This window comes from Mixophyes fleayi, chromosome 2 (assembly GCF_038048845.1).
Source record: "Mixophyes fleayi isolate aMixFle1 chromosome 2, aMixFle1.hap1, whole genome shotgun sequence".
NCBI lineage: Eukaryota > Metazoa > Chordata > Amphibia > Anura > Limnodynastidae > Mixophyes > Mixophyes fleayi.
In genome coordinates, this window is record NC_134403.1 from 71,458,861 (window position 1) to 71,481,427 (window position 22,567).

General features: G+C 39.8%; 1 protein-coding gene across 4 annotated transcripts in view; it reads left to right on the plus strand.

The window, feature by feature from the left end:
* PDE1B (phosphodiesterase 1B) overlaps positions 1-22,567 on the plus strand; it is a 301,797-nt gene that overhangs the window by 39,706 nt on the left and 239,524 nt on the right. For 2 of the 4 annotated variants that reach the window (XM_075199244.1, XM_075199243.1), the window contains one exon: positions 5,538-5,646. In XM_075199244.1, the coding sequence (XP_075055345.1) occupies positions 5,538-5,646 (109 nt within the window). Of the gene's footprint in view, positions 1-4,952; positions 5,194-5,537; positions 5,647-22,567 lie in introns of those variants that run through there. The other 2 variants (XM_075199246.1, XM_075199247.1) reach the window with 2 other exon arrangements.

Sequence of the window (22,567 nt, forward strand, 5' to 3'; positions counted from 1 at the left end):
GGTAGATTTGCTTCCATGGGCCGAATTCGCCCATAATAATATGTATCATGAGTCATCTTCTAAAACACCATTTTTTGTTGTATACGGTCACCATCCGTCTCTCCCAGAATTTCCTGCCCTCCCTCCCACCCAAGTTCCTGCTGTGGAAGGTTTATGTCAAAAGTTTAAATCCATTTGGGCTCAGGTTAAATTCTCTTTGAAAAAGGCATCTTCAAGATATAAATTTTTTGCTGATAAAAAGAGGCAAGCAATTCCAGCACTTAAAATTGGAGATCGTGTATGGCTTTCTACCAAGAATATTCGCCTGAAGGTTCCTTCCATGAAGTTTGCTCCACGTTTTATTGGTTCTTATAAAATCGTTCAAGTGATAAATCTTGTTTGTTTTAAGCTGTATTTACCGAAGAACCTTCGTATCTCCAATTCCTTCCACGTTTCATTACTCAAACCTCTCATCATCAACCGATTTTCTGTTCCTTCTTCAGTATCTCGCCCAGTTCAAGCTCAACAAGAGTAAGAGTTTGAGATTACTCATATACTTGATGCTAAAATCTCTAGGGAAGTCCTTCGCTTCCTAGTGCATTGGAAAGGTTTTGGTCCAGAGGAGCGCTCTTGGATCCGTGCAGATGATCTTAATGCTCCAGCTCTTCTGAAAAAGTTTTATTCCAAATATCCGGGCAAACCTGGTTCTAAGTGTTCTGTGCCCACCTTTAATAGGGGGGGTACTGTCACTCACCGGACTGTTAGTGCCTCTAGGTTGGGACATGGGCCTCTCTCGCTCCTGCCGGCGCCTCTCCTGAGCCGCGGCCGTCCGCCATCTTGACTAAGATTGCGCATGTGCAGAAATCCTGAACTGTTAATACCTCGCCTCTAGTCTCATTGGTTAACTAATCACCTCTCAGTACTTAAGGCACCTGTTGCTCTATTACCTTTGCCTGTTCTTGGTTCTCATTCCTTGAGACTCTGAGGTGTTTCCTGTTTCTGCTCGTGTTATCCGTTTGCTCTGGACAAGTCTCCTCTCCACATCGGTAGTAGAACTTACCCGCTGCAGACTACTCTCGCTACCTCCGTTACCTGCCTGCTTCTGGACAAGTCTTCTCTCCATATCGGTAGTAGAACTTACCCGCTGCAGACTACTCTCGCTACCTCCGTTACCTGCCTGCTTCTGGACAAGTCTTCTCTCCACATCGGTAGTAGAACTTACCCGCTGCAGACTACTCTCGCTACCTCCGTTACCTGCCTGCTTCTGGACAAGTCTCCTCTCCACATCGGTAGTAGAACTTACCCGCTGCAGAATACTCTCGCTACCTCCGTTACCTGTCTGCTCCTGGACAAGTCTTCCCTTCACATCAGTGGTACAACTTGCCTATTGCAGACCACTCACGTTACTCCGTTCCACGCCTGCACCTGGACAAGTCTTCCCTTCACATCAGTGGTACAACTTGCCTATTGCAGACCACTCATGTTACTCCGTTCCACGCCTGCATCTGGACAAGTCTTCTCTACACATCAGTGGTAAAACTTGCCTATTGCAGACCACTCACGTTACTCCGTTCCATGCCTGCGCTTGGACAAGTCTTCCCTTCACATCAGTGGTACAACTTGCCAATTGCAGACCACTCACGCTATTCTGTTACACACCTGCGCTGGACAAGTCTTCTCTACATATCCGTGGTGAAACTTACCAGCTGTAGACCATTCATGTTTCCTTGTGATATAGCAACTACTCTGTATGGTACCTATTAGCTGGACTAAAGTCTACAAGTGCCTCTGTATTGTAGCTGCAAGTCGCTGACTCTTCTACTATATTGTCAATTGGTCTTTGCCTAACGTTATCCAGTTATCAAGTACTGGCCTGCTATATGCTACCTGCGTGCTAAGGCACTTGGACTCTTTCCATATTTTATCCTGTTTACTTGACTGCTGTACCATCACAGTTCCACGGTGCCAAGACTCAGCATTTATACTATTGACATTCCTTTCCTCTATTCTACTGTATGGTTCCACTGATTCACCACACTACCCAGAGGTCCGCACTTCTGGTAAGTGTAGCTACACCTGGTGAATTCTGGGTAAAACTCCTAGTGCCCGTGACAGTTGTGCTGAATGAAGAGATGTGTTGATTTGGAAGTGAGAGGCAAAATTGTATGTCTGCTGAGGTTAGGTACCTAACAGTATACAGTAAAAGGTATCAGTGAACTTCAATGATTCATTGTATAACATTGCGGTTAGTGTTGACACCCCTGTGGGGTTTCTCCACTACTATCCAATACAGAGCAGCTTTCCCATACTCTGACCAATCAGAACAAAGCTTTATTGGCGAGTGTGACGAGGCGTAAGACTCCCGTCATGGCTCCACGAGGAGCAGTTCTTCAGATTCCATGTGTATTTTTACTATCTCAGTGAATTGCAAGCTTCCAAACAGAAGGTGACCCCCAAAGGGAATTAGGTGAGAAATGAATGGGTAAAACAGCATTTGTGTCAGGGTGCCCTTTATCTTAATAAAGATCTTTATCACAGTGTCTGCGTAGTTTTTTTCAGCGTATTTTTTACAGGTCCACTACAGTAGTTCTACAAGTGCCAAGATACAAGTGGCAGCCATGGGTATGCTGACATCACTATATATAGCGTGATGATCACTTTCAAGCGTGTCATACTCTTTAAAGGGATCTTTATGCATCAGACACATCTTACATATCCTGCTGAGTTGCATATTTCTTAATATATGTGCAACTCAGCATGCTATGTAAAATCCGCCTCACTCTACATTAGGCCCCCAGTACAGAGATGATGAGTTGATTCAGCAATGCCTAAGAGTACGATATCCTATGGTATTGTCACCATGTATGCCAAAAGTATTGTCTGGAAATATGTGGTTGGAACTTTGAGGGACTTAAGAAGTCCTATAGTTTATCGTCAAAGAAGATTCTGTGATACTAACTAGAGAGCAGTTGTATGCAGACTAGGGATAGAGACAACTGACATATATGGAAAATCCACTTCTTTTGTGAGTTTGTTAGTCTAGTACAGTAACAAGATAATTCCTCTACTAAAAGACATAACTCATTATTATTATTATTATTATTATTTCAGGGCTGACATTCTGGACTGTGGTATAAGCCTTGGGCACTATATTCATGGGTGTTGAAAATTGAGCTGGTTCAAAGCAAAGGCAAAACCTTGTAGTTTAAATAAAATAAAATATGTATATAGTGTATCTTTGTTTTTAACAGAACATTTAGGGGTAGATTCAAGAACAATGCGGCCCGTCCACTATTACCGTTACTTCGGTAATCTCTCAGCTGATTTTTGAGCGCAACTCTGTGAACCGCAAGCACAAATCCGCGTTAAAATTACCGTAGTAATGGTAATAGTGAGCGGGGAATTGAATCTACTCCTGTTCTCTTGAGAGCTTCTATAGAAATCCATTATATTGTACCAATCTTTAATGCTCAGTAATGCTGAAGGCAATTCCGAAATTGATGCACATTAAACATCTGTTGGAAAGTGTGTGCATACCGGACCATTCACTTGGATAATTTTGACTATCAGTGGTAAATGACATTCTTTTGAACACTCTAACAAGCCCTAGTTTGATCTGACCAATTGGTCCAATTCTGCCACATACAAGTGAGGTCAGATTTTAAACAGACTTTAGCATTTGGGCCACGACTGGACTGGACAGGAGTTGCTAGCATGTGGCCAGCATTAAGCTGTGATTGTGTTTTCATAAATATATTTTCGTCAAAAGACCTATGCAATATTTGTTTCATCTTTAAAAGGGATGGACTATACCCGTCCAGCCAAGTACAATAGGCGATGCTATTAGCCGAGAAAGACTAATAAACAGGTGTTCAGGGCCAAAGATGGTGTCACGTTTTTGACTTGTCAATATCAATAACATTCACAGTTGTGGATAGTTTAATCTCTTTAGATGCAATTGCATTGATACATTTTCCAAATTCGTTACATGTCTTTATTTGTAAAGCTGTAATAAATTCAAAATAATAGCATCCTTTGCTTTATACATATAGGTGATGAAAATATTTATTCACATATTCCTACTATATTGTGTGTTGCTGGGACACTGACGTTTCAAATTTGTCAGCAAATCACTTTAGTTACTTATACCTAAAAAGGCACATGTCTTTAGTCACTCCACACACGTTACTTCCATATCCACACTGTTATTTATCACCTAAATATTATGTGCCAGAGATTGATTAGTATGCATTGTTCCACCTCCATGCCAGTGACATTTCTATACTTTCAAAGCAGAATACAAATGCAAAGTATATAATATGTCCTGCTCCTAAATGGTTGAGCATGTGTTTGCATGGTGTTGCCTAGCAACCTACTGAAAATCACATTGCTATCTGTGATTTCGGGACATATCTAAATATATATAAATATATATATATATATATATATATATATATATATATATATATATATATATATATGTATCTATAAACACGTAAACAATGTGTAGCTACAGGTAATTTTTTTATCTCTGTAATATGTATGTTACACTAATTGTGTGGACTATCAGAAAAATCACAGTAGTACCTTTATGACTATAAAAAAAAATGTTATTGGCTGGTATTTATGCTATTATATGTTAAAAACTTATTTATGACATAATCATTTGGGGTATTTTGACGAGTACAATACATTCTATTCATTGCAGGGTTTTTATGCGCTTGGTGCATTGCAGGTTTATGGTGATAATTTTATAATCTGTTGTTTATGTCACATTGTCATGACAGTCACATGTGGTATCTCCGGAGGGCAGGACTCTCGTTACAGGTCATATATAACTCCTGATGCCTTATGGGGAGGTGGGAATAATATGTGCACACTCTGATAACCTGTTAGAGTAACTGGGGGAGGTACTGCTGTGGATTAGAGGTATAACATACTCTATCTCGTTCACTTACACGCGTACAGATCCCACTGCAGAAGGGGCAGGCATCCTGCTTCATGCCATCGCCGCTGCTATTAGTCCCCCTCCCCGCTGCCCACATTTATCCATCACAGTGCAAGGAGAATGGACTGATTTCCCTGAAGGACACAAGGGAGACCACAGAACATGTGAGAGAAAACATTTTGCTTGAACCCCTTCCTTGCTGGCACAGCTCTTTGTGCAAATAACAGTGCTGGTAGTTAAAGGTTGATCCTGCTATCATTGTTATGGTATGTTTCAGAGTCTATGTTTAGGGTACTGTGTGTGCGTCACTGTTTATCACTGAGATGCTTATAGGTACCATGTACCATTCCTAATGCATTCTTTTGCCTCTTGCTCTTGGTCAATGAGCTGGTCATATGTGTTTAATATCAGCTAAGTGCTAGAGCAACCTCTATTGAACAGATAAGGTATGCAAACGATTGCAGATATAATCGATCATCTCTTACTGGAGACGAGGGGTTGTCAAATGGACAATTAATTAACCCTACTGTGTCCAGTGAAGTTTCCAACAGATGGTAGATGTAGAACACCTACTAATAATGTCACTGACATGTTTTCTGTTTTTATACAGGAATGATGGAGTCGCCCAGTGTAGACAAAGATCTGCTAGAGGCATGCACCTCTCCATTCGAGCTGAAGTCGGCCCCAAGCAAGAAGATGTGGGTCAAACTGCGAGCTCTGTGAGTAACTGGTATATGAAGGGTTAAGGGACTTCCCCTCCCCACATGCGCAGACCACCCATAGGAATCCCATCTTTGTTGAGGAACTGTGTTTTCCACCTCGTCTGCAAAGCAAAACCATTTTGAATAAACCACCACATAACAAAAATGATTTAACGAGACACATACAGTGGTGTACTCATCCATAATGTTACAGCAGAGCGCTGCGTTTAGCAGAATTATTTTTCTATGCATTTGAAAGATAAGTGAAAACAGCAATGGCAGTGCACAAATGCTATCATTACCATGGCAACCTCCGGTATAAGATTCTGATTAACTCCTTAGGCCAAACCTGCACCCCTCTTTAATAGATAGAGCATTATGCATTCATCATTTGCAATATGTTCATCCTATGTCAAATGCTGTTGTAAATAACATATGTAATTGCTTGTAATTTGCATATATGTAGTCGTGAATTGATAAGATATTGTTTAATTTAATTTAATTTAAGTTTAATTTAATTTAAAGAGTACACTTCTTTAATGAAAAATTATCTTGTATGAAATACTAAAACCGGTGTTTAAAGTACTTTTCACTTAAAGTGTGACAACCTACCATCAATGCTCCTGTAGAATAGAAAAACTAATGAGGGTTCAAGTTATATGTATTTGTTCATTTTACATTTCTGACATATATATATATATATATATATATATATATATATATATATATATATATATATATATATATATATATATATTTATATATATATATATACACAATTATGACTGCTAAAATTCTGCCCACATCAAGGTATAATTTTAAGATTTTCCTGCTGATATGGTTTTTGGGAACATAGAATATTGTATCATTGTCTACATTTGTCACCTGTTTGTATAGATCACAAACTAAAAACTTACACAAAAATTAGCAAACCCTTTTTGTAGAAAATGAAAAAAGTACTCAAAAAAGACTGGCTGTACAATACAGAAGATACACACTGTGATTTAATTACTGACAAATTTTTAAAGAACAAATGTACATTAACATATATCAACAGGTCATCAATAGGCACTGATTTATCAAGAGCAGTGATGGGCACCATGACACAATTTAATGGCAGCATGTGCAGCCTTCCATCCTTCAAAATGCACATTATCCTTAATCGCAGAAGTAAAAAAATCACTGTCAAAATTACCTTCACACCCACATCACTCAATGCCCCAAATAATGCCCCAATATGCCCTCAAACTGCTGCACTTTCTATAAAATGCCTCCAACTGCCATTCAGAACCCCACTTGCCACAAAATTCCCCATATGCCCTCTGATCCCACATTCCAAAACTCCCTTCAGACTTCTCCACATGTTACTCAAACCCCCACTTACCCCAACATGACACTGAGACCCCCTTTCCATGCCACCACTCATGGGGAGTACCAATGACCACCCCCTAATAATAATTTCTAGTAATGTAACTAATTAGTCAATAATTAAATTATTAATTTGAATTAATTATTAGTAATGCCATCCAAAAAACTGCTTACCATCAGTCCATAACTCACAGAGGAAAGAGGGAGACCATGTAGTGCAGACTACACTGTACTCTTCGGCCCCTCTGATTCACAGTGCAGACTACACTGCACTCCTCCTCTGATTCGTACTGCAGACTACAATGCACTCTTCCTCCTCTGATTCATAGTGCAGACTACACTGCACTCATACTCCTCTGATTTGTATTGCAGATTACACTGCACTCCTCATCTGATTTATAGTGCAGACTACACTGCACTCATACTCCTCTGATTCGTATTGCAGATTACACTGCACTCATACTCCTCTGATTCGTATTGCAGATTACACTGCACTCATACTCCTCTGATTCGTATTGCAGATTACACTGCACTCCTCCTCCTCTCATCCATACTGCAGACTACACTGCACTCCTCCTCCTCTCATTCGTACTGCAGACTACACTGCACTCCTCCTCTGATTCACAGTGCAGACTGCACTGCACTCCTCCTGTTATTCATAGTGCAAACTACACTACACTCATACTCCAATTCATAGTGCAGATTACACTGCACTCCTCCTCCACTTATTTATAGTGCAGACCACACTGCACTTCTCTTATTCATAGTGCAAACTACAATACACTCATACTCCAATTCATAGTGCAGACAACACTACACTCCTCCTCCTCCTCCTCCTCTGATTCACAGTGCAGACTGCACTGCACTCCTCCTCTTATTCATAGTGCAAACTACAATACACTCATACTCCAATTTATAGTGCAGACTACACTGCACTCCTCCTCCTCCTCCTCTGATTCATAGTGCAGATTACACTGCACTGCTCCTCCTCTCATCCATACTGCAGACTACACCATACTTGCCCACTTTTTGTATTTGCCTTCCGGGAGCTGCCGTGGGGAAGGTGGGCATGCAGGGGGCAGGGCTCAGAAATTGCGTCATTTTGTACCCGCCCCCGTGACGTAATGCCCGGAGAATCACGGTATTTAGGCCCTAATTCTGCCCACTTCACTAGGAAGTGGGTGAAGTGGGCAGATACGGGAGATTGCCATACTCTCCCTGGAGTCCTTGAGACTCACCCGAAATGCGGGAGTCTCCCAGACATTCTGGGAGAGTTGGCAAGTATGGGCTACACTGCATTCCTCCTCCTCTTATTTATAATGCAAACTACACTGCACTCATACTCCTCTGATAAATAGTGCAGACCACACTGCACTCCTCCTCTTATTCATAGTGCAAACTACACTGCACTCCTCCTCCTCTGATACATAGTGCAGACTATACTGCACTCCTCCTCCTCTGATTCATAGTGCAGACTATACTGCACTCCTCCTCCTCTGATACATAGTGCAGACCAGTGCTGGATTAAAGGAGGGCACGTGCCCCGGGCCCCCCGCTCTCTGAGAGCCCCCTGCTGCTGGCCGCAAGCTGTTCGGATCACCTGGTGATCTGATTCCTGCTTGTGCGGCTGTGCTGCTGGGTGGCTGCGCACCTACCCTTCACAGGATTTGACAGCTGGCGTCAGCGTGATGTACAGCAGCACCGCGGCTGCGGTACAATATGAGATGGAGGAAAAGGAGCTGCTGCGCATGTGCAGTTGCAGCAGCTCCTCCCAGGAATGGACCACACCAAAGGAGACGGGGGGTGCTGTGCTGAACGAGGTAAGGTAAGTCACACTTTCACTTGGAGATTTTATATATATATATATATATGTGTATATATATGTGAATATATATATATATATATATATATATATATATATATGTGTATATACATATATATGTATATATATATGTGTGTGTGTATGTATATATATATATATATATATATATATATATATATATATATATGTATGTATATATATAGGCTTGAGTAATTACTTTATTTTGGCTTCAGTGATTACCTTAATAAAGATTAATAAAATGGAGGTTCCTATAACTTATAAGTTATAGGATCCTCTATTTTATTAATCATTATTAGGTATATATATATATATATATATATATATATATATGTATATGTGTGTAATCTAATTAAACCTTTAATAGAAGGGGTAGGCTTCAATAAATACTTTATTATGTATCAATAAAATAGAGGATCCCATAACATATTGTGTGTGTATATGTATATACATACATTATATATATATATATATATATATATTCAAAACTGATGTAATTTTATTTGTGTTTCTTTTTTGTTTTTATGTGCAGTATCAATTCAAGTTTTAGGGACGGGGAGCTGGAGGGCATATGAAAAGACTATTTTGGGCAGCTCCCTGCACTGACCTAAGTCTCTATTACTTGGTGACTGGCCCCTCCTTCGACACCAGCCACCTTCTATCATTGGCCACGGATCCTTACGATCCGTCCCCCCTTTCCCCTATGTGTGGCCTGCTATTGGAAGAGAAGAGAAACAAGGTCAAACAGCGCGTGGATAGAACAGAGTTAGTGGGGGTAGTATGTTAATATAATGTGTGTGTGAGAGGGGTAGTATGTTAATATAATGTGTGAGGGAAGGGGGGTTCTTAATATAATGTGGGAGGTAGGTTATTAATTTAATGGTGGATTGCAGGTGTATGCTAATTATTTATTGGGTGCTATTTTATTTGTAGGGTGATGGTGGGGCAATTTAATTTAATAGTGTGGTCTATCAATTTAAGATGGGGTGATTGGACCTATACATTTAATGCTGGGTGGTTTGGAAGCTCATAAATGAATGTGGGGCTGTTTGGGGATAATTAGGTCTTTTTATTAAATGTGAATATGAATTATTTAATGCAGTGGATGGTTGTGGGAAATGGTTATATTGTTTAGATGTAAATGCCATTTAATTTAGGGCAGTGTGGAGGGAGGGAAATGTGTTTATATATTAAATGGGAATACAATTGTTTTAATGCTGGGGCTGGTTGGAGTTTTCAAAATTTCATGTACCCATTTTTTTTTCCAAATAGGGCCTCCAACATTCCAGGATCCAGACAAGCAGCAACTGAGCTAAAGACACCAGCAGTCACAGGTGGTGAAAGTGATAACAGGTAGGAGAGAGCAGGACAGTCTGCCAACTGTCCTGAATCTGGTCCGGCAGTCCTGAACTTGAGTGACTGTCTTGCGTAGTCAGGATTGGGTCCGACTACAAGGACATTTGGGAGGTATGTCCCGCTTCACAACGTATTGCTTGTGAAGGCAGAGCTGCGTGTACCAAACAGTAGTGCACACAGTATTTCCTGTGTATTTGTCTAAAATAATAACCATGTTACATCATAGGGGCCCCCCTGTCTGAAGTGCCCCGGGCCCCCCAGAGCCTTAATCCAGCTCTGGTGCAGACTATACTGCACTAATCCTCCTCTGATACATAGTGGAGACTATACTGCACTCCTCCTCCTCTGATTAATAGTGCAGATTACACTGCACTCCTTCCTGCTCGATGTGCTGCATGACCTTCTTGCTTTGGGCAGATGAGGTCAGGTAACGCAGAAGCCAGCTGATCCCATCACTTTCAGTCTTATTCTCTACTCTGTGACATAAATCAGAGAATAAGTCAGCAAGTAAGACAATGGGTGTAATTTATAAACCAGACAAAAAAACCTGGTGGTGCAGCACATTCCTTTTTGAGCGATTGCTTCTGCTTGTCTGCTGTGTACACAAAGGTGTACTCCACCATTCTGTTTCTTCATATTCTGTGAACACATTTTGTACATTTTGCGGACTTGCAGTCTATCAGGAATGTCATCAAAAGTTACAATTACACCTGAATGTATTACCTGCTATGTTGCCTAACCTCTTAGTTAATTACACTACAATCCTTTTGTCCTCCTATATACTGTTTTTTTGGAGCCTGATATACATCTTGATGAAGTCATGTGTCATTTCATTGGTTTGTGTGAGGTTTCCTCTATGAAAGTCTCTGTTGGTGCCTCTCTCAAAATGGTGAGTTTCCATGTATTTGAATATTTCCAATCGGCAAAGTCTTGTTTTTGCATCTGGGTAGAGAATCGGTAGTATCTTGACTCATTAAAAAAGGCGCATACTTATATAAATGGACACAAATAACACATATATATAGTCACATGACATCACAAAAAGTGAAGAAACAGCATTTGCTGAACAGCAAAGGCGTAACTACCATCAAAGCAGGAGGTAAACTGTTGCACTTTGTTAATAACCCTTAATGACTATGAAGCATTAGAATTAGAGATGCTCAGGCTCTGTTTTCTGAAAACCGAACCCACCCGAACTTTAGGGACTTAGGGGATCCGAGTAGGCTCGCAAGCCAGCTCGATACTTTCGCACGTGCTCGGATCTGAATCAAGGCAAAACGTCATCGTTGCGTTGTCGGATCTCACGGGTTTTGGATTCTATACCTCCCTCCCCAGGAGATCCAGCCTCATTGCTCACACAGAAACAGGGGTAGCAGTGTTCTTGTCACTCTCCAGTCTCCAGTGATATTGCTCAGTGCCATTGCTCATACAGAAACGGGAGGGGTAGCAGTGTTCTTGTCACTTGACAAAAATTTATTGAAAATTACTGGAAATTAATGCTACTGAGGTTAATAATAAGGTAGTAACAAAAAAAGAGCCAAATTATGTGATTTTAGCAACAAAAATAGGGATTTTAGAAAAAAAATAGGGATCCAAAACCAAAACACGTGAGGTGGGTTTTGCCAAAACCAAAACACAGGGATCAGTGAACATCTCTAATTAGAATTAGGCAATGCCGTAGTCATTCATTATGTAAAGTTGTATTCTTAATCTGGCTCACTTAGAGTTAGATGTATTTGTGCCCCAACTGTAAGCAAGAAAAGCTGCAAGTATAATAAAGTGCATTTATGTCCATAAAGTCAGTTGGATGCATCTCAGTAACATATATGCCACGTGTATATACATAGCCCAATGTCCCCAAGAGAGGGTAGAGTTGTGGATTGACACTGTTAGTAGCAAATGCTACCCTATTCGTACTCATTATAATAATGTTATGAATTGTCATAAACACAAGAGGGAATAGAGTCTGGACAGTGATATTATTAGATTTTATTATAGATTCTAGATTATAATAATATAGCAGCCACTCTAATGAATCAGTGGCTAGATAGTTCTAACGATTGTCATCATCATCATTGCGCCAGCACCCACAAAATATTGGTCTCCTGAAAGGCGTGTATGCGTCTGCATATTACATGAACAAGCTCTTACTGTATTCGGTCTACACCCATTCTCTTTCCATTCTGGTTCTGCAGTCATAAGAAGTCAAGAGTGTATGATGCAACCAAATCTGTATATAGACATATGCATACTCATTTTTGAGTACAGAAATCCATATGTCCGTGTTATTGTACAAACCATCTGAGGCTGGTAATAAGATTAGTGACAGTTTTGGGAGGGGGCACACTGTCTGTTTATTATTTTTTTATTTATTTTCTTATTACAGAAGTCAGCATCTGTGGTGTGACCAGAGCTGGATTAAGGCTTTCGTGTGCCCGGGGCACTTTAGACAGAGGGGGGCCCCTGTGAAGTGACATGGTTATCATATTACAAGCAGTACACTGTAAAGCAGAGCATTTCTCCTAATTGTCCTTGTAGTCGAACCAAATCTTGACCAAGTGAGACAGTCACCCAAATTCGGGACTGCCCCACCAGATTCACGACAGTTCCAGGCTGTCCTGCTCTCTCCTACCTGTTCTTGTCTCTTTCACCACTTGCCTCCCTCCAGTTCCAACATTAAAATAATAATATTCACATTTGCTAAATAGATTTCTCTCTGACCATCCCTGGCATTAAATTATTAGCAAATACATTAAATAAATAGACCTATTTGACTCTAATCAGCCCCAACATTAAATTAATAGTATTCCCATTTAATATATAAACCTATTTCTCTCCCTCAAAACAGTTACAGCAATAAATTAAATATCATTTACGTTTAATAAATATAACCATTTCTCACAACCATCCCCGGCATTAAATAATTCATATTCCACCATTAAATAGCCTACCTCCCACACTATATTAAGACCCCCCTTTCCTCCAACATATTAACATCGCCCCCCCCACACACACACAAACACACACATTATCATTATGGGAAGGATCCGCTTCCAATGACGGACGGTGGCAGGCCACTAAGTAATAGAGATTTGGGCTGGTCCCTGCACTGATCCAACATAGTCCTTTTGCTAAATAAAACCTCCCAGGCAATCTATTCTAAACTAATACTAAAGGATGTAAATGTGAATAAATCAATATGAAAGTATGGCACATAGCATAGCTGGCACATAGTCAACAAAAGTAGTACCTATATGCATAAATAGGTATACATTATTTACATTTTAATTAGCAATGTGAATAGCTTCTGGCCAGGAAGCATCAAAATTCAAGATAAAATCAAGAACATGCATGAATAAAAATATAAACAACTTATAGTTCGTATAGATAGATTTTAACCTCAAACGAGAAAGTTCAAAGAGAGAAAGAAATCTGCTCTTTCCAACTATAACAATAATGTAAAAACAAGTTCAAATAAACTCTAAACGAGAGGGTAAATAACTAACTTTAGGAAATAAAATGAATGTTTTTTGTGAGTGAATCTGCTGGTCCCTAGGAAGAAGCAGACAGGAACTATTGTTTACCTCTTACAGCGAGAGGCTGTCAGCATAGTGTTCCCAGAAATAGTCCTCAGTTCACCTTTTGGTCCCAATGCAGAAGAAGTTCATTTTGTACTCTTTTGGATGAAAACAGGAATCCTATAAGCATCCAGTGTAAGATATTGTATTCTCTAGCCACGTCCACAGCGGCACTGTGTGTCTGATGAGCACTGCTTGGCGATCGTGTGACCTCACCACTCTGCTGTCAGTGCAGCCAAATCAGTCTTTCTTAGAAGACATAGTCAGCTAAACAGTGGCAATACAGTTTAGATTGCCAAGTAGTCTTTTTTTTGTCCAGCCCTCCTGCCCCCTGGCTGGGGGGCCCCTAAGAGAGGGGAGCTTGGGGCATACCCCCCCCCCTTAATCCAACCCTGGGTGTGAGCAGAGGTAACTGTCAATCACTTGCTGTTCTCTGATATTTAGCCACGTGTGCTCTTTTTGCACATAACAGTCAGCTTCACTCAGGCCACATGTGCTGCTGATTCATTCATTTAAGCTGGAACATATAGTAATTTGGCTCACAGTACTCATATAATGCATACTGCTCATTCATCAGTTATGTGTAGTGTGATTCTCTGAAAATATCATCTGGTCATTCATACCAGTTGATTGTTCTCAATTGTTAACTAAATTTTCTTTGCTGATAAAAAAAATAGATTGCTATATACATATTGCAGATAAAATGTGCCTTTTAGCACCTGTGACCCCCTAGGCACACACCTGTTGAGCCTATTGTGATATTTGGACTTGACTAGAACTATATGTTGTTTCATTACTAAGCTAAGTATGGATAATGCAGGCATTTGCGAACTTAATTACAGGGATATTCTTTAGGTCACCTGAGATATTGGTGTTTGTTAAGAACAATCAAATAACTGCTAATTGAATATGGTATTCCTTTTCACTAGGAGCATGTAAGGCCGCAAGAGTAGGTTAGAGGCAGGGTGACCGGGCTCAGCTAAGGGATGAATATTTTAAAAAATATATGAAGAAAACATGTAACTATTGATGGGCCCATCCGGGACCCAATACTGCTGCAGTGCATGATTGGTGAATAGTTTTGATAATACAATTGAGCTGTATATTTCTCTATATACTACTTAGCTCTGGCATTAACATTGGCAATCCATCTTTCTATGTATGCATAACTAGTAAATGCAAAAAGAATATAACTATTATCAATACTTCTACACTGCACAGTGAAACAGCTAAGTAAGAATGGGGAATTTGCACCAAAACTGAGCCGTCATGTGTTTATTAAAATGATATCCTCACAGAGGAGTCAGCAGAACTGTCTATTGCAATTCACTCCTAATTCATCCACAGAACAGATAAAGAGCAAATCCTCTATTATTGCAGATAAATGTATTGCAAGGCATAGCACTGGATGGATTAAAATAGAACCAATTACATTTACAGCAGCACTACAATTGTTCTGTGACTCCAATATAATGGACCTGTCTTTGTGAATACAGATGTACATTCCATAAATTAGCATTTTTTTGTTCTCCTCATCCCAGTATAAGTAATGACAGTGTACCCATTGCCTATACCCAGTGGTAATTCATGAGAATGTAGCCTAACAAGTCACATTATGCCTCATGCTACAATGATGTCACTGAATTGATTGGCCAACTATTGGTTCAGCTTACTAAATGGCTGCCTCCACTGTTTGTAAGTGGCAGGTACATTTTAAGGAACAATTGAGTTCTATTTGTAATTAGATTTATTTTAAAGATTGAGATTCACTAATTTTATTATATTTACTAATGATATCAGTATGTAATTATAGCACAGTGGCCTAATGGTTAACACTTCTGCCACACAGCACTGGGGTCATGAGTTTGATTTCTGACTATGGCCTTGTCTGTGTGGAGTTTTTATGTTCTCCCCGTTTTTGCGTGGGTTTCCTCCGGGTGCTCTGGTTTCCTCTCACACTCCAAAAACATACTTGTAGGTTAATTGGCTGCTATTAAATTGCCCTTAGTCTCTCTCTCTGTCTGTCTGTCTGTGTGTGTGTGTGTGTATGTGTGTGTGTGTGTGTGTGTGTAAGTTAGGGGATTTGGATTGTAAGCTCCAATGGGGCAGGGACTGATGTGAATGAGTTCTCTGTACAGTGCTACGGAATTAGTGGCGCTATATAAATAACTGATGATGATGATTATGATGTAATTTGTATAATGGGAGTAAATGTGTGCCTAGTAACTGTTGTACTTACAAGACCCCATTAACATTTAATGTGAAGACTTATCCAAAAAGACAAGTGATGTAATTAAAAGGCATCATTATAATAAAAGTGAGGGAATTCCAAAGTAATAATTCATTAAAAAGGACAACAAGGGCACGTTCCAAGCACATACAATATTAGTAAAGTAGATACCATTATGTATGTAAAAAGTGCCATGATATTTTCCCACTTCAAAAATTACCCACAATGATATTTTTGGATGAATAATTTGTTCTACTTTCCATGTAAGGGCCTAGAGCAAGTATGGAATATAAATGCCACAACAACATGCCAGCCTCCAGCCTTGTAGAGATAGAACAGCCACGGGCTGCCTAAGTCTGTCCTAGTGGGATATTTATATCAGAAATGGAGTTAATCATTTTCTGCGAGTGTGAGCAATGACAACGTTGTTACGTTATAAGGACACAGTTAGTTGAAAAGTTAATTAATGGGCTTCATTTACCAAGTAGAGAACTGAAGAGGCGCAGTGCAAAATAGTCTTTGGTAAGGCTGTGCAACTCAATCAGCGCACCTAAATGTACCCTTAAGGGCATTGTCTTGCAGAGCACAATGGTGGTGTTTTCCAGAGGAGCAGTAGTGTGCACAAACCAATGGAGAACTGCGTGAAATGAGAGTAGTCTTTGACAAGTAGGAGCAATACTAGTATTGTAGAGAAGTGTAGGATGGGACATTTATATTATTGTTCAGATCCTTCTCCTTTCCCACAATCCTAGGTGTACTTCTAGTTTGTGGAGCTTGTCCAAGAGAGTATGGTAATTGTGCTCTTCGAAGTGCACTGTGCAAACCATCTGGGCACAGCAGATGTATGTTACACATTCAGGGCACTGTATAGATTAGAGGATATATTTACTAAACTGCAGGTTTGAAAAAGTGGAGATGTTGCCTATAGCAACCAATCAGATTCTACCTGGCATTTTGTAGAATGTACTAAATAAATGATAACTAGAATCTGATTGGTTCTTATAGGCAACATCTTCACTTTTTCAAACCCACAGTTTAGTAGATATACCCCTAGGTCTTGTGTTTTCTTTCCCAATATTCCATTAAATCGTCTTTGTAATACATCCCTTGACTTCGAGAGTATATTTGTTCATCCTGACAGTGATTTCTTGCACTTACTCATTGGATATTATTGTGTCCTTAGTTGAAGTCGTGAATAAAGTGTTACGTTCTGAGATGCAGCAGGTCGTAATGACAGTCCCAAGCTACCAAATTGTTATTGTTATCTTTGTCATTTTTATTTTGCAATTGCAGCTTTAGCTGCACGGACACTCAAGGACACGGAGTATGTTTTATGTCTGCAATATTAAGTGTTTAAAGTGCACAGATGTTCTAGTATTGTGCTAGCTTCAAAAATATTAGCTGAAATAGACTATTAAAGAGACATGATCGGATGATCTATAAAATCAAATTGCTTTTAAAAAGGGGATGTCACTGATTCTACAGAGGGTGGAGGGTTTAATGCTATTGTACTTCTTAAATATTGCACAAAGCAGACAGCCACAGCCTACCTAGACACAGGAGTTGCATCTCAATCTACCTAGATGCACTCTATGCTTTTGGAGAGGCAAGTGTAACTAACAATGATTGAGAAAAATGTATAGTATAGATTTAGTAATAATGAATATCTATATTATATATTACTAAAGACTTTAGGAGCGCATCGTGGCAAGGATTGTCACAGTAAGTAAATGAACACACAAAGCAAGTAGCAGCTTGCTAGCCCTATAATGGTGAAAGTATATTACAGCAACAAAGGGTTTTTTGCATAGATCTTGTCAACTTCTGCGACACTGCATCCATGTCTGCAGAGATTGATAAAGCATTCCTACGGTGTATTTTTAGACTTGACATTTTTTGTGGTAGTGTGTCCTTGTGTAGAATATGTATGATTTTGTTTTTTAAAAACTTGTATTTAAAAGTCTTCCAAAGTGTCTACATAAAGGCCCTTACACACTATTATTTTTGTTACCATTTATTTATATAGCGCCACTAATTCCGCAGCATTGTACTGAGAACTCACTCACATCAGTCCCTGCCCCATTGGGGCTTACAGTCTAAATACCCTAACATACACACACACACAGACAAGGGTCAATTTTGATAGCAGTCAATTAACCTATCAGTATGTTTTGGAGCATGGGAGGAAACCGGAGCACCCGGAGGAAACCCACGCAACAACAGGGAGAACATACAAACTCCACACAGATAAGGCCATGGTCGGGAATTGAATATATGACCCCAGTGCTGTAAGGCAGAAGTGCTAACCACTTAGCCCCCGTGCTGCCCATACACACTAGTGTTTAAACACTGCACCTGTTTTGTGCGCAAGTGCAAACTGCATGTGAAAATCAAGCCCATTTTATTGTATGTGTCCATGCCTATTTAAATTCATACTTACATCTGCCTGTATTTGCATTGTTGTATTGGTTTTGTGCACTTGAAATATTCAATTTATCTCTATGGGAGTGCATTGTGAACATACCCAATAAGGGTTACACCAGCTTTATATTTTTCCTAGTCTAGTCAGCAGTTCATTCTTTCCAATAACTTTATTTCAATGGGGTTGTGGGCTACATGTAGAAACCCCATTAAAATGAATAGGCTGTTGGAATGAATTGGCCATTTACATGAGATATACAGCATTGTCAATTTGTTTTTCTCCACATTATTAGAGATTCAATTAGATTGTCAGGTTTTCCCTCACTGCCAGTCAATAACAAAATAGCTAGCGTGGGAAACTGCTTGCAATTGGTTGAGCAGCTAGTCAATTAAGCTCACTCCGAGGCAGGAATCCTAGCAGTGCAGTCCATGTTGTCTACAGTAAAAAAGGGATTGAAAGATCCCTTGGTTTACAAATGAAGATCTCCATTGACAATTTTTTTAAAAAAAGATGAATGAGGGCATAGTGAGTGTTTTAATTAATTATACAAAATGTATGTATATGTTTTGTTTAATTATTTGCTCTATATTGGTATAATGGGCAGGGACTAAGAGCTGTTCCTCTGTCTCAACTCAGGTCTGTCCAAGCTTTCATACCAGATACTAAAAATGCTGCTCTAAGCTATTAAACCCACACGGCGGTGGCTTTTCTGTGGTCATAATTGATTCTGTTACCAGCAGCCATCTTGGTTACTGGCATGACTAGTTTCTTTCAGTGAATATCTTTGATGTTTCTCAGTACCTATATACTTTCACAGGTCCTTTCTTGATTAAAGGATTCTGCTACTCGTTATCTTGTTTGTATCAAAGCTAGTCGCATTATTGTCTCAGTGATGCTGGCACTTCTGTCTAATCTGTTACTGACCTGACAACTCTTATTGGACTCCTGTGTGACTACTCAACTCTATAAAGCCACATTATAAGATCTCACGGCTTCCTGGATCCTTGGAACTTAAATAAAGTGATCCACGTGGTCAGATAATATCTATATATAGAATAAGGGACACTTACAGCAGAAAGACAGTGTTAACCATAATGCAAGGACAGGGATGTTCCAAACAGTATTGCTCTCCAAGAGCTACTAGTGATGTTTATGGGCAGCACAATGGCACCATGGTTAGCATTGCTGCCTCACAGCACTGGGGTCATTAGTTTGATAAGAACCAAGGCCCTATCTGTGTGGAGTTTGTATGTTCACCCTGTATTTGTCTGAGTTTCATCCAGGACCTCTGGTTTCCTCTCACGGTCCAAAAACACACTAGTAGGTTGATTGGCTTCTGACAAAATGGATCCTAGCCTGTGTACGTATGTGTGTGTCTGGTAGGAAATTTAGATTGCAATATGGCAGAGACTGATGTGAATAATTATATATCCTCTTCACAGCACTGTGTAATATAATTGGTGCTATATACATAAATGATAAATAAATAATAAGAAAATCATTACAATAAGACCTTCTATTATGAACTGGTCATAACAATGCCGATTAATATTCAGAGTGCCCCAGTGTAGGAATTCTAGGCTATACTGAAAATGGTTAGACTTACAATAGAATTGTATCATATATGGAGCTCATAAACGTGCTTGCAATGCTGTCTTGCAATATCCAGTGATCATGATGAAAAAATCCCTAACAATCATGCAAATGTGTAACACTTGACTACGCTACTACTTACCATGTTGTGAAACTATCTTGTCAAGGCTAGGATCCGTTTTATATATCATTTCCATTTCAATCTCAAAGACAAATGTAACCTACATGAAAAGGGAAAACTTTAGTGCATTAGTGGGCTCTTGTATAGCAAATGCAGACTATTTTGTGCCTGTGGAGAATGGGAAAAAGGATGCACTACTCCCTTCTATAATTAGTCATTCAATCACAGTCATGGGACTGATTTACAGGCAGGGACTGATGTGAATGAGTTCTTTGTACAGCACTGTGGAATTTGTGGTGCTATATAAATAAATGGTGATGATGATGATGATGAAGGCCTGCAAGCTTATATAATTGTGGTCAGCAAGGGGGGGGGCTGGTAAATTTTAGCCCGAGGAGAAAGACTCAATACAACAGCCTATTAGGCAAAAAATGCAGATGGCCCACTGACCCAGTCCAAGGTAGCCCACTATGGGAGAGACCCAGGAGAAGATGCCTTCCAGTCCAGCCTGCCCCTGGTGGCCAGGTGGACGCTGCAGTATTCTTTGTTTGTTTTGATCCTCACTAGAGGTAGCACTCTGTGGTTCTCCAGCTGTTGTGGGACTATCAGCCTGACGTACTGGATCTTTTAGCTCTACAACTACTGGACATCCACAGGTTGCCTTATTTTGGTCTAAATTGTCTAAGCACAATATGCATGAGTTTTAAGAGGAGAGTCTGAATCTGCTTTATGGAAATAAAATCATTTTCACCCTTTTGGTAGTGCTAAATTATGAATCTGTGTGAGGTCAGAAACTAAGTAAAGTATTTGCCACTCTGGTACATCAAGAACTTGCATGCATAGCACCAAGCTGTTTCTTGGTGATACTTCATAGGTCTATTTAAAGAAGACCTTGTCTGCCATCGACCAATGTTATAACGCAGTTCACGTAAACAGCACTGTAAATTTTTATAGATATTTAGATTTATTACATTATAAAAAGTGTATTCTGCTGCTGCTGTAATACTAATTTTGTCTGATTTATCATCAACATTAGCGGACTGTCATTGCAATGTCTGTTACACTGGAACCATTTTACATTCAATATGTAAATGACTATGGTTGCAGGGCAATTTTAATGAATGACCCATAGTCTTTTGTTGTGGACCCAGGAGGACAATGGGCCGCCATCCGAAATCCCAAATGGAGCCTGGATAGGGAAGGCCTTATAAGAGCATCTGTCTCACTTATATCTAAGGTCTAATTTCCACAGTGTTTTCCCTCCCTGGGCAAACCCCTGGGTCTATCCTTCTTAACCATTGGTGGGTGCTGTATCAGGTGGTTGTAGGGGGAGTAGAGATGAGCTGTACTTCCACAGAAGGTTCCCTGCTGGGCTCTAGACAAAATTAACTAGTCATGTTGAGAACAATGGATACTAATTGACCTTCCCCATCACCTGTATCCTGCAATCTGATCCTTACCGATAACCCCCCTGGCTTCACTTTAAGGTAAATGACTAACAGCTTGCATGCAATATCAACAAGATACAATAAGCAATATACATATTTGCAATGAGCTACAATGTCCCCATATCCACATGTAATTAGACACTGCAGTGGTATTCTGTTGAGCTGGGAAACAAAAGCAAGGGCTATAAAAAGTACATGCTATAATCCACATTTTGTGAAAAACGAGGGACAGGCTGGTTAGGGTGATAATAATACCTCATTTCACCACAAGTACATTCTGCTTTTGGGATGAAAAAATTACCCCATGAGAGCAACCAGAAAAATATCTCTGAAATGAATAATGTATATTCATCTAATAGTATTACCAACATTTTCACAGCAAAGGTGTCAAATATGAGCAATCTTTCAGTGTTTGATTCTGCAGTTTATATACATTTGGTTTATGGAGGGCGTGGCTGGGGGAGGAGATGAAGAGGAGCATGTTAATGATATTGATCAGTACCATATTTTTGTGCTGCGCCGTTGCCTCTCCTCCTCTCTGCTCTAATAGCCTCTTTCACCTCTGAGCAGGCGGTGTGTTGGAGCAGACCTGCATTATGGGAAAAGCCTCAATATTACATACAAGTGCTGTTCTACGTCAAAACAATACAGTAATGTTAGTATTAGTATTGTAGTATAGTATAGTAACAGTTAGTATTAGTATTGTAACTAACAAAATGAGGACGCTTTGGTAATATTATATTCACTTAATCTTGTTACTATGGTGCCTCTTGATCAGTGAAAGCCCAGGGCCTACCAGAGTCACAGGGGGAACCCAGGTATAAACATGAAGTGTCTGAGAAAGAGAACAATGGATGGAACAGGATGGTTGCTGCATTGGAGTCGTCTGTTGCTTCCTCCATTCCAGCAGGAAAGTACTAGCTGGCCATATCATTTAAAATGAGATGTTAAGATACAAATTGTGTTCATTGCATTGTGAAATT